The following is a 12496-nucleotide window of genomic DNA, read 5'->3' as shown; positions in this document are numbered from 1 at the left end:
ATATTGGCTAAAGGGTGTATAAAAAACAGCAGGTGTGGCAGATGTTTTATATTTCTCCCCAGGTTCATCCTCTGTCTTTCTCTGTGCTGACCTTTAACGGACTGCACCACAGGCTCCCGTGGGCTCTGGCTTTGGTTGGTTTTAGTCAATGGAAGGCAACAGCAGGAGAGAGGTGTTGGAGGATGAGATGGGAGTCTTTTCTTCCTCCCTGTGCCGTCATGGAGTTGACTCTGTCCCTCCACCAAAGCCACAGGGCTTGTCAGCTAGTCCCACAGTGACAGCTGCTCTCTTTAGGCTCTAGGACCTGCTTTTCCTGTGCTCCTTCAGGTCAAAGGGGAGCTCCCCACGGGTCCTTCCAGGAGATGCTTTTCCATCCCTTATTGGTTTCCCTTAGCCTTGCCCACACTGTTGTAAAATAATGCCTTTGTTAAACTCTCCTCGGTTGCACCATTTAAGTAACCATCTGGTCCCCGCCAGAACACTGACACTGTAAATCTCACAGACAATGCTTGAGTTTCTAAGCTTGGGAAGTGAGAAGAATGTGGTAGACCTGACTAAACTGAGGAATTTGGAAAGGCTAACAGGCTCGAAGATGCCGATGTTGGATAAGGTAGAGTTTGCATTGAGGGTGGGATATCCAAAGTGAGGATAGACACAAACATTTGGAACTATAGATGAGAAGTCAGGACGAGTAATTTAGGAAATGGAAGCCTGAAAATGGCAGCTGAGGCCCTAAGGGGGAATTAGGTGTTCAAGGGAAAGAGGGTAATGAAAAAAGAGATAAAAGCTAATCATGAATTATAATTCATGATCTTGGAATTTAAATTGTGTTATGTTGCAGAAGATAGGGCACAATTTTCTCGGCAGAAATGTGCCTCACTGAATTCTCATAACAACTCGGAAAGGGAAGACATGCTGTAACATGTCTACAGTTGTGTAACCAATAAGTAGGAGCGCGACATCCGCTCCAAAATCCAAATGCTTTCTGCTGCCTGGTGCTGCTCAGGCTGAGGCGGTTGCTTGTCGCCCTTTCTGGCTTCTTTCAAGACTGAACCACCTGGGCCGGGAAGTCACAGACCACAGGCTGATACTGTCAGGAGCCACCTTTACTCTCCTCTCGGTCAGCAGGGATCCCCGCATACCCGATAACATCAGGAAGAAACCTCCAGGCTTCCGAAGGCTCCTGACCGAACCAGTTCTCTCTGCTTTGCTCGGCCCTTTAAAATTCTGTGTTCTTCCAATTCCTGAAATCCTAGCTTTCTGGAGGTCTTGTTTACCTGTTGTTTCTTCTGTAATCCCTGCAATCTGGCTTCCAGATCCACCACTTCATTCAAAACCAGGCTTGCCAAGGACCCTTATAACCTCTTGATTGCCAAATCCAATGCACTTCTTATTTGAGCCCACTCCCCTCTTCTGCAAACCCTCTTTACTCCTGGCTTCTTCGCCTCTGCTCCTCCCCAGCTGCCGTTTCCCTGGAGTCTCTCCTGGGCCCTCTTCACTTCTCACTCCGTGTATTTTGCCTGGCCCATCTCATCCACTCCAGTGTTAACCCACAACTATCCCCAAATCTACATTTTTCATCCAAACAGTTCTGCAGGCCAGATCCACTGGTCTAACTGCCTACTGGACCTCTCTACTTAGATGTCCCAAAGGTAGCTCAAACTCAAAATGCCCCAAACTAAACTTGACATCTTGCCTCCTGCTTGCCTTCCATACCCGTTCGAAACAGGATCCTCTGCTTTTATTCCTGACCTTGGTTACCCAAGCCAGAAATCTGGAGCTCATCCAAGCCTCTTCCCTTGCTCTATTCAGCCCTTTCCATCTGCCACCATTTCCCTAAACCCCCAGATTTGTCCCCATCTCCATCCTCATTGCCAGTTTTGGTTCAGGTCCTCCTGACTTATTACCTGAATTCTGGCTTCCTAACCAATCTCTCTGCCTTTAACCTTGCCCCCATGGTGCTTCCCATTTGTCAGCTAGAAAACCTTCAATGCAGCCGGGCGCAGTGGCTCAAGCCTGTAATCCTAGCACTTTGGGAGACCGAGGCAGTGGGAGACTGAGGCAGGTGGATCACCCTGAAGCCAGCAGTTCAAGACCAGCCCAGCCAACATGGTGAAACCCCATCTCTACTAAAAATACAAAAATTAGCCAGGCATGGTGGCGCACACCTGTAACCCCAGCTACTTGGGAGCCTGAGGCAGGAGAATCACTTGAACTTGGGGAGTGGAGGTTTCAGTGAGCTGAGATCACGCCACTGCACTCTAGCATGGGTAACAGAATGAGACCCTGTCTCAAAAACAAACAAACGAACAAACAAAAAATCTTCAACGCTGCCCAATTACTCAGCCTCAGGCATGGCTTAAAGACCTTCATAATGTACCCCTGTCCACCTGTTCCATCTCCTCCCCCACGCCTGTGTCATCACATGCTCCCCAATGCCGTATGGTAAATCACAGTGCCCACAGCTCCTCATGCTGGCAGCGCTTCCTCACCCCTGTGCCACTGCACCTGCTGTTTCCTTTTTCTAGAATACTCCTTGATCTCCTTCTGCCAAGCTCATCCCTATTCCTCCTGCAACACCCAGCTCAGAAGTGACTTCCAGGAAGCCTTCCAAATGTCCCCTCACTGGCAAAGGTGAGCCTCTTCCAGGCTGCCATTAGCATTCTCTGTAACATTTCTCCAGCTGCATTTTAGCTGCCTGTTTACCAGTCCACTGTTCCTAAGAGACTATAAGCCACTTGAAAAAGGAATTGTTTATTCATCTTGAATTCCTAGTGCCTGGTACAGGGTCTGGGACATACAAAGTGCCTGATAAATGTTTGTTGAATGAATGATTTAATTAACATGATGAATGAGAAAATAATCAACTTTGTCTTTTACCATTTGGATCCCCTGGTTTTTGTCCATGCTGCTGGGTTTCTGAAGCACAGCCCTCCCTAAACCTTGCTTGTGCCTACATCAGAACTTCTGACCTTATCCCTTGTTGATGAGCCGATGGCCTCAACTACATCTTCAACGTCAGCATATTTCTGGTTCTCCCAGCCTTACCTTTCACCCCATTGCTCCACCCCACTTCCCATGATCCTGGCACTGACAACAAGACTGCTGTGGTGATGACGTAAATTAATGGTTTGATTAAATGCAGCAACTAGCAAGGATGTGAAAGTAAAAGATTTTGACCTGAAAAACATTGCTTCAAGGTTGATTTTATGAGTATTCAAAGTCATATTTAATTTCCAGGCAATGGCAATTTTTATAACCTGAATCCACCAGTACCTATCAGCTGTGGACAGGCCCACTCTTTATAACTGATGACAGGTTCTCCTCTTGAAACTCCCGTGGTGTCAGATTAATTATGAGTAACTGGCAAGGAGTAACAGCCATAAGTAATAGATCCCCTGAGAAGGAAAGAGGGCTAAATAGAGAGAGAAACAGAATTCTAAGCTCTTTTAGCCCCCATAAACAAAGATGGTTTAATTTTTAGCAAAACATTTCCACTTCCGCCACCGTAGAGAAAACATGGCACTATAAAGTTATTTGTCTTTATCCAAGCCAAATTCTCTAATCAAGATTTTAAAAACAGGATAAAATTCATTACCAGCTTCTTGTCTTGCAAATGATAAGGAGAGTCCTGTTTTATTCTTTTGGAAAATTCTTGTACCTGCAGTGAAAAAATTACAGTCTCTCATTAATGGCATGGTGTCTCATATATGAATTTGGTTACTGATATTGTTTATAGCAAGCTTTAAAAGTGTTACTTTAGTCTTCAGTTGATCAGTCTGTTCTCTTAACTTCTGACACATCTGTCTCCCTTGGGATATCTTTTGAAATATGTAAGAAGAACTTGAGGAAGTGCCTTTCTGAGAGGTTGGTGACAACTTAGAGAGACTTGCCTCAGATTCTATTCCTATACAAGAAAGAATACATTTGGGCTACCATTCATCTCAGCTTATCACAGTTTTATTAAGTACTGAAAACAGGAAGTTGTTGCAGTCACCACAACTTACTATTTTAAAAAATATTTTTTTTTCAAAATATATGTCTAGGCCAGGCACAGTGGCTCACACCTATAATCCCAGCACTTTGGGAGGCCAAAGCTGGGGGATCACTTGAAGCCAGGAGTTCAAGATCACCCTTGGCAATAAAGTGAGACCCCAACTCTACAAAAAAAAAAAAATTATCTAGGTGTGGTGGCATGCACCTATAATCCCAGCTACTTGGGAGGATGAGGTGGGAGGATCATTTGAGCCCAAGAGGTCGAGGCTGCAATGAGCCAAGATTGTGCTGCTGCACTCCAGCCTGGGCGACAAAGTGAGACCCTGTCTCAAAAAGACAAAAACAAAACACATATGTATACATATATACACACATATATGTATACATATATATGCACACACACACACATATATATATATATATATATATATATATATATATAGCTCTCTCTCAAAGAAGTTTTAAGACATTAGTACCTGTGAGAAGTTCTTGGTGGATATGTACTGTGGGCTCCATCTGCACAATTAAAGGGTAAGAAAACATTACTGTCAATATTGATCAATGACACCACTATTCAGAATGACCCAACATGTTCTGTCATCATAGAGGCAGCCCAGCTTTGTAGTGAAGAGCTGGGACCATGATGCCAAGGTTGAATTCCACTCTGACACTTACTGGCTGGGCAACCCAAGTAGTTGTCTCATCCCTTATAAGCCTGCAATTCCTTGGCAGGAAAATGGGGATATTAAGTGAACCTACCTCAGGTGGTTGTTATGAGGATGAAATGTTAAATATCTACCATAGTATCAGGCAGGTGGTAAGCATTTAACAATACATGTTATTTGTTATCACCATTGTGTTTGATACTAGTATGTGAAATGCTGAACTGTTTCTCCTAAAACTAGACCATAAGCTTCATAAGGGTAGGGACCATTGCTAGTCTTGTCACCAGCTCTGTTGCTGGTGCTCTCACTAACACAAAACACATGGTAGCCACACTCTAGAGAATAACAGAGGATGTATTAAGTTCCAAACTGCGTCAAGACAGTGATGGTTTTCTGCCCACCACAGGCTAATTGAACAGTTTAAATTCCAGAGTGATTCACCTTGGGGGGTCTTCCCTTTGTTCCCAACAGATAAAGCTCAGAAATATGCTAGTGCCAGACAGTTGGTCAAAATAGATATGGTCTTTCTAGATATCCCAACTGTATGATGGATATGAAAACTGCAGGGTCCAATTCTCCAATCTGAATTGACAGGACTGGAAAAAATCAGATACCTGAACTTGAACCCACATACCAGAGGGAGATGAGACTGATATCCATCTGCTCCTGCTAACCACGGGGCACTGAGAACTGGACACAACGAGGATGTTCTCCTGCAAGCAGAACAAGGAACCCCGACACTTCCCAATACCACGGGGGTGCAGGTTTCTGTCAGACTTAGAGAGCATCCCAGTCATGGCCAGGTGGGCTCAGGTTTGGATGCTCAAACTCCCCAGAGTATTCAGTTGAAAGAGAGGGGAGTTGAAGCATGAAAATGGAAATGGAAATTTAAAAAAGAAAAGAGAAAAATCACTTCCAAGGTTAGATTATAGAAAAAAAGAGAGAGAGAATGGGAATGGAAACAGGCAGTGTAGTTCAGTCCAGGACACTTTCATATAAGGCTCAAAAGACAGATCATGCACTGTAGGAAAAGTGCCAGAGAACTAAAATGTTTATTTTGATTGTTAATATGGATTTACCTTACTATTGGGCCTCAGTAATCAATAAGATCCAGAGCCTCAGCATGTTGGGAGGTTGGTGGGGGAGTGTGAGAAGATGGGGTAAGGGAAAGGGGGAAATAGCATAAATTAAGCATTAACAAAGTTTTGTACCAAATGATTACCAAGATAACAAGCTTGAAATCCATTACTAACGATCTTAATTCCATTCAACTTAGCATTAAGAACTAAGGGCATAATGTACATAAGACAGGAGGCCCGGCCTCTGGGGGAAGTTAGGCAATGGAAAGACAAAGATAAGGTTGCTGCCCTCCAGAGCCTTAGAATCTAGTGAAGGAAGCAGATGCTTCTGCTATTATGATCCAAAGCAGGCTGAGATACACACTCTGATGGAAGGACTAAACAAACAAGTGTGGAAAAGATTGTGATGTGGGAGACCTGAAAAGTTATGTGGCCCAAGGGGCAATTGAAGGAGGCCATGAAAACCAGCAGGTCTTTGGTAAGTCAAGATGGGATGTGCCATGCAAGGCAGGAACTCAGAGGGCTCAGGGCCTGGGAAGAGGTTCTGGACCAGCCAGGCAACTGCAGATGACTCCTGAAGGAGGGCAGCTAAGTTTAAGTGAGGAGAGCCAAATTCTGGCTTGCGGAATTTGGATTCTATTCTCTTATATGTGTTTGTCAACATGGCCCCTGATGCTTCTCGTGAGGACCCTGAGAGTCTGAGTGGCCACGTCACTCACCCAGGGTGACCCAGGGTGCTGAATGAAACCTTGGAACCAGAACCAAGCTCTATTTGCCCTCCAAAAACCCACACTGAAAGAGATGAGCAGTGATCCCAATTAATGTCTTTACAGGAGACCGTTTCATTTACCTGGATTTGTTGTGAAGGTTCAATGATTTCCCCTTTCTGCTCTTGATGTTGTTTTTCAACACAGTTTGACTCAGGCGTGGTTTCTAAAATACCTTGCACAACAGCGGGTTTCTCTCTCAACTTAGAAGAAAAGCTGGCTTGTTTAGCTATTGCAAGTGGTTTATTAATTATGTTATTTTTAGGATTTTTCACTTCGGGAGCAATCTTAGAGAAATCAGGGAGCTGGTAATGAACTTGACCTTGGCCATATTTGAACCTGTTGCCCGAACTTGCTTTTTCAGTATGCTGTTTCTGGGGTGCTTGCCCTTGATAACTGTTTTGTTTATCACCTGGACCCTTGATTTGAGTTAGAATATTTACGTTTTCTTGATGGCTGCTATCTCCAGCAGCCACTGTCTCTTCTAAATCAGAGGTATTTTCTTCTGTCATGGTGGGAGAACCAGGTTTATTGCTGTTTTCACCATCCCTTTTGGGGTTGGGTTGGTCAGTGAGTTCTGGGGTTTGTTCTTTGGGCCAAGAATTCTTATTACAACATGAAATAATACTTTTAATAATAGCTTCCTCTTCAAAACTGTCGGCATTTGAGATCTCTGGGAGGGTTTCACAATCAATGCCTTGACCTCGTAAGAATGGCTCTTTGGAAAGATGATGAAGTAAAATATTAGAAACGCTTGACTGAGAAGCATCTCCTTCATTTGCTGGAATACGAAGAGCTGCAGTGCATTGTTTCTCTTTCTCATCTTTTTTGTTGGCAGCATTTTCAGTAATTTTACCCAGGGGCATGGTCATAGCTGTATTTCCACAAGTCTCATTATGCATAGCCTTCTCTTGAGGGTCATCTGCTATGAAAATAATTTGACTTGAGACTTCAAAGGCATCATTTTTTGAGGTAAAACTGTAATCATTGCATATCTTAATCTGAGAGAGGTCCCCATCATAAGGCAAATCCTCCTGCTTACAAGTCGTGTCTTCTGAAAAGTCAGCCTCATCCATGTGTGTGCAGCCCGATCTCTCTCGTCCTCTGCTGCCTGAGCTGGCTGCTGTCAATTGTAACAATAGCTCTGGTTCTCACTGACTGTCTTCACTGTATGCTATTCTGTGTGAAATAAGAACAGCCTCATTGTTAAATATATTGGAATAATGTATACAACTATGCCAGAACAAAGTGGATGTTTTTAATTAGAAAAATTCAGTTACAAACAGAAAGGCAGAAAGCTCAGCCACAAGCTGACCCATCCTCAATCCACACTATCTTAACACAATCAGTAGTATCAAAGCAAGGAATGGGAAAAAAAAAAAAGGAGAGTGTTACATTTTTCATCTATTAAATTTTGAGAGAGACATGAGTCTACAGTTAATGGCCAAATATTTATCAACCTCCATTAGGAGATACTATTTGGAGTTTATTCTCCCAAAGTAGGAACTTGGGATGCAAGTAAAGGATTGATTTTTTTTAACTACCAGAGCCATGCCTTGTCCATGTGTCACTGACAGTCTTCTAAGCCGTATGGCGCTGGAAGCCGGCCTAGCTCACATGTAACACCCATCTTCTCCATTCTGGTGCTTTTTCACCTGTCCCTCCAGACCTTCTGGTCCCCTTCTGACTTTCCCTTGCATGTCTGAGAAGGGCAGAGAAGGACTTACAGAAATATGACCAAAGGGTCAGGCGTGGTGCCTCACACCTGTAATCCCAGCACTTTGGGAGGCCGAGGCAAGCAGATCACCTGAGGTCAGGAGTTCAAGACCAGCTTGGCCACCATGGTGAAACCCCGTCTGTACTAAAAATACAAAAAGTTAGTTGGGTGTAGTGGTGCACACCTGCAGTCCCAGCGACTCAGGAGGCTGAGGCAGGAGAATCGCTTGAACCTGGGAGACAGAGGTTGCAGTGAGCCAAGATCAAGCCACTGCACTCCAGCCTGGGTGACAGAGAGAGACTCCGTCTCAAAAAAAAAAGAAAAAAGAAAAAAAAAAATAAATGTGACCAAGCGACAAATAGGCTTTCAAACACCTAGAGGCCAGTCTGCAGCCAAATGTCCCTTGTCTAATTTGGACTCAGGCAGGAACCTAGTCAGAGAGGCTGCCTTCCCTGAACCCCTGCCAGCCACCACAGCCCACGCAGCAGTCTGGTGGTCCCAGAGTCTTTGGGGATATTCCTGAAAATGACTGGAGTAAAACCAGCTGCCATTTGGTATGAGTCCTATTTTCTCTTCTTTAAACAAAATTCAAAGCACCCGTTCAGATATCTCTTCCTGATTTGTGAACTCTTGGGATAATTTCTCAGAAATGTAAAATTATCTCAAGTTTTAGGTGGAGTAACTGAGGTTCCCTCTTCCTGGGGCACCAGCCCAGGGTGACCACAGCCGCTGGCAGCCTCCCTTGCCCATACAATGATTAGGTTGGGTGAGCAGATCTCTGAGGTTCTCTCTCCAACCAAATTTTTAGGAGTCTATAAACTGGTGATTTATTAGGTACCCTCAAAAGCTAAAATCATATGTTTGACCAAAATAAAAGTTTTTTGAACTAAGTCGTCCAAGAAAAAAAGGAGTACAAACTAAATGTGGTAGAAACATCTGCGAGACATTGTACAAAAATCTTAATTTATAGACACATGCCAATGTTAGAGAATCCAAATTAAACAGATGCTCTGTTTAGAGAGGTGGAGAGAAAGGAGAATATCACTGCAGGATTATTTTAAATCATTTAAAGAGGGTGATATTTAGTATAAAGTGAGGCACATCTTCGTGAAAAGAATTACAGGCTACTTACTGTAACCCAAGTTGAAGAACAAAGGAAAATGCTTCCCAAGAAAGTGAAAGGCACAGTGGGAAAGCAGAAGCAGAGAGGCATGGATGTGAATTCTCTGGCTTCTCTACTTTCTAGCTGTGTGTCATCTGGCAAGTTATTTAACTTTTGTGAGTCTCGGTTGGTTGCCTTTTCTGAGAAATAGGACTAGCAATACCTGAGATAAGGCACGTAAAGTACTCGGCATAGGGCTTGGCACAGAGTGAGAATTCCATACATTGTTGTTGAAAAATGAAAACACAAAAAAAACAGTCTCAGTATTGGAATACTGAAGAATGCCCAGGTCCAGGGGTGAGGCACTCCTTATCTGTGGGAATATTTAAAGGATAAAGGAAGGAATTGCATATGTAAAACATAATCTCGGCCAAGCAAGGTGGCTCATGCCTGTAATCCCAGCACTATGGATGGCTGAGGCAGGTGGATCACAAGGTCAAGAGATTGAGACCATCCTGGCCAACATGGCAAAATGCTGTCTCTACTAAAAATACAAAAAATTAGATGGGCGTGGTGGCGCACACCTGTAGTCCCAGATACTCAGGCTGAAGCAGGAGAATCACTTGAACCCAGGAGGTGGAGGTTGCAGTGAGCCAAGATCACACCACTGCACTCCAGCCTGGCGACAGAGTGAGACTCTATCTCAAAAAAACGACATAATCTCTACAAGAACGTTAAGACAATTTTAAAACTCAACCTGTAAATAAATATATTTGAAGGTAAAAAAAAAAATCAGGCCGGGTGAGGTGACTCACGCCTGTAATCCCAGCACTTTGGGAGGCCAAGGCAGGTGGATCACTTGAGCTCAGTAGTTCGAGACCAGCCTGGTCAACATGGCGAAACCCGTTTCCACTAAAAATACAAAAATTAGTCGGGCATGGTGGTGCACCCCTATAGTCCCAGCTACTCAGGAGGCTGAGGTAGGAGAATCACTTGAACCCGGGAGGCAGAGGTTGCAGTGAGCCGAGATCATGCCGCTGCACTCCAGCCTGGGCGATAGCAAGACTCTGTCTCAAAAATATAAATAAATAAATAAATAAATAAATAAATAAATAAATAAATAAATCACTAAGCAATTTTAAACAAAATTTTGTCTAATTCTTTAGAACAAAAAAAAACAAAGAGAGTATCTTTTTTTTTTTTTTGAGACAAGGTCTCACTCTATCACCCAGGCTGGAGTGCAGTGACACCACCATGGCTCACTGCAGCCTCAACCTCCCAGGATCAATTGATCTTCCTCCCTTAGCCTCGTGAGTAACTGGGACTACAGGCGCACACCACCACACCTGATTAATTTTTAATTGTTTTTTGTAGAGATGGAGTTTCACCATGTTGTTTGGGACGGTCTTGAACTCCTGGGCTCAAGTAATCCACCTGCCTCAGCCTCCCAAAGTGCTGGGATTACAGGCACGAGCCACTGTGCCCAGCCTGGGAGTATGTTTAAATGCCTACAGAGAGAATGGAAGAAGAAAACAAATTCTAGTTTTGCAAGACTTTTAATGACCCAAGCAACAGCCCCAAAGTTATCCTCATGCTTTCTTTACATTTTCAGGAGCTCATTGCCAAACTCCATAGCTTTCTTGTATAGAAAGGAAAGATACTTTGTTGGCCAAATTCCCACTTTTAAAGTATAATTCCACTAAAACTGATACAATTTGAATTTTGCTCTGGCTCTTAAGAAAAAGAAAACAAGGCCAGGTGTAGTGGTTCATGCCTGTAATCTCAGCACTTTGGGAGGCCAAAACAGAAGGACTGCTTGAGGACAGGAGTTTGAGAACAGCTTGGGTAACAAAGCAAGACCCTGTCTCTATAAAAAAAAAAAAAATTAAAAATTAGCCAGGAGTGGTGGTACGTGCCTGTAGTCCCAGCAACTTGGGAGGCTGAGATGGAGGATCAATTGAGCCCAGAGGTCAAGGCTACAGTGAGCAGAGATCACACCACTGCATTCCAGCCTGGGTGACAGAGCAAGACCCTGTCCCTCTCTGTCTCTCTCTCTCACACACACACACACACACACGCACACGCGCACAGAGAGAGAGAGAGAGAAAGGAAAAGAAAAAGAGTGAGACACCATCAAGATAAACCAGAAGCCTGAGGAACACTCTCGTTACATACATGAAAATAGCTTCTGTTGTTATTATTATTTGTGTGTGTGCATGAAAAATATCAAGAGGATTTTTCTGGAAAAGGATAGTCCATACCCTTAGCATTGTAATGAGCTTGTTTCAGATAGCTTGAGGAACTGGAGCATCTTCCCATGTCAACACTTGAAATCCAAAGGCACACCCAAAGAGGTTCCGGTCAGAATCCAACAGAACCTTTCTGTAGAATCCAATTTGATTTTCTGAAGTCAGGTGACTACATTTGTGGCCACGCCTGCTTATGCAGCTATCCTGACCATTATGTGCTCAGCAATACCTCACAAGTCACTCTGAGATGAACACTTTGAGCAAACAGGGCCAGGACATCACAGTGACCCAGGCTGTGAAAACACTTCAGGCCAGTCCCTGAGCAGGAATGAACAACAAGGTGGTCACCATGCTGACAGCTATTCCCTGTGTGATTTACTTTATCATGAAGTCTAAATTTGATGCTGAAGTGCTAGCCTAAGCTCACTAACCTGCCAACTTAGAGGAGAAGAAGGTAACCATGGCTAGGATGACTGGGAATCTGATGGACTCAATTAAGAATTTCTACAGATGGGAAAACCAAAACTCCTTACTGGCAAGAAGCCAAAGGTGGTCTGCAAATTGTGGTAGGTGACAATTCTTCTATTTACTAAGCCCATTTTGTGATAACACAGTTTTCCATATTGACAGGATTGTTTTAATCACCAAAGGAAAACCGTGGGGCCATGTTCCTGTGACAATCTCTTTATCTCATTCCCAATACCCTCTGTTCCGTGTTTAAACCTCTACAAACCAGGCAAACTGGGGGCGATGTGTAGGACCCAGACATGGAGGAGAAAGCAGGCATTGTTTCTATTCACCTGCTCTGCCCTTCCACTAAAGTACCAGTTAGCACAACCACATAACACTCACAAGTCCTACACTTCTAAGATCAGCCCTACTGACTTTGTCATGGTAAGAGTTGGCTGTTGGAGGCAATGA

At 43.8% G+C, this 12496-nt stretch overlaps 1 protein-coding gene across 1 annotated transcript in view; it reads right to left on the bottom strand.

The window, feature by feature from the left end:
* The window catches only part of AKNAD1 (AKNA domain containing 1), a 40119-nt gene extending 28367 nt beyond the window's left edge, over positions 1-11752 (bottom strand). The window contains 5 exon segments of the mRNA XM_011948143.1: positions 3599-3661; positions 3759-3907; positions 4473-4512; positions 6591-7686; positions 11588-11752. Of these exon segments, the coding sequence (XP_011803533.1) occupies positions 3599-3661; positions 3759-3907; positions 4473-4512; positions 6591-7583 (1245 nt within the window). The 5' untranslated portion in view covers positions 7584-7686; positions 11588-11752.
* Positions 11753-12496: the final 744 nt, after the last annotated feature.

Source organism: Colobus angolensis, unplaced genomic scaffold (assembly GCF_000951035.1).
Source record: "Colobus angolensis palliatus isolate OR3802 unplaced genomic scaffold, Cang.pa_1.0 Scaffold273, whole genome shotgun sequence".
Taxonomy (NCBI): domain Eukaryota; kingdom Metazoa; phylum Chordata; class Mammalia; order Primates; family Cercopithecidae; genus Colobus; species Colobus angolensis.
Note: the sequence above shows the minus strand (reverse complement) of the source record. Positions and strands in the feature narration are given on the sequence as shown.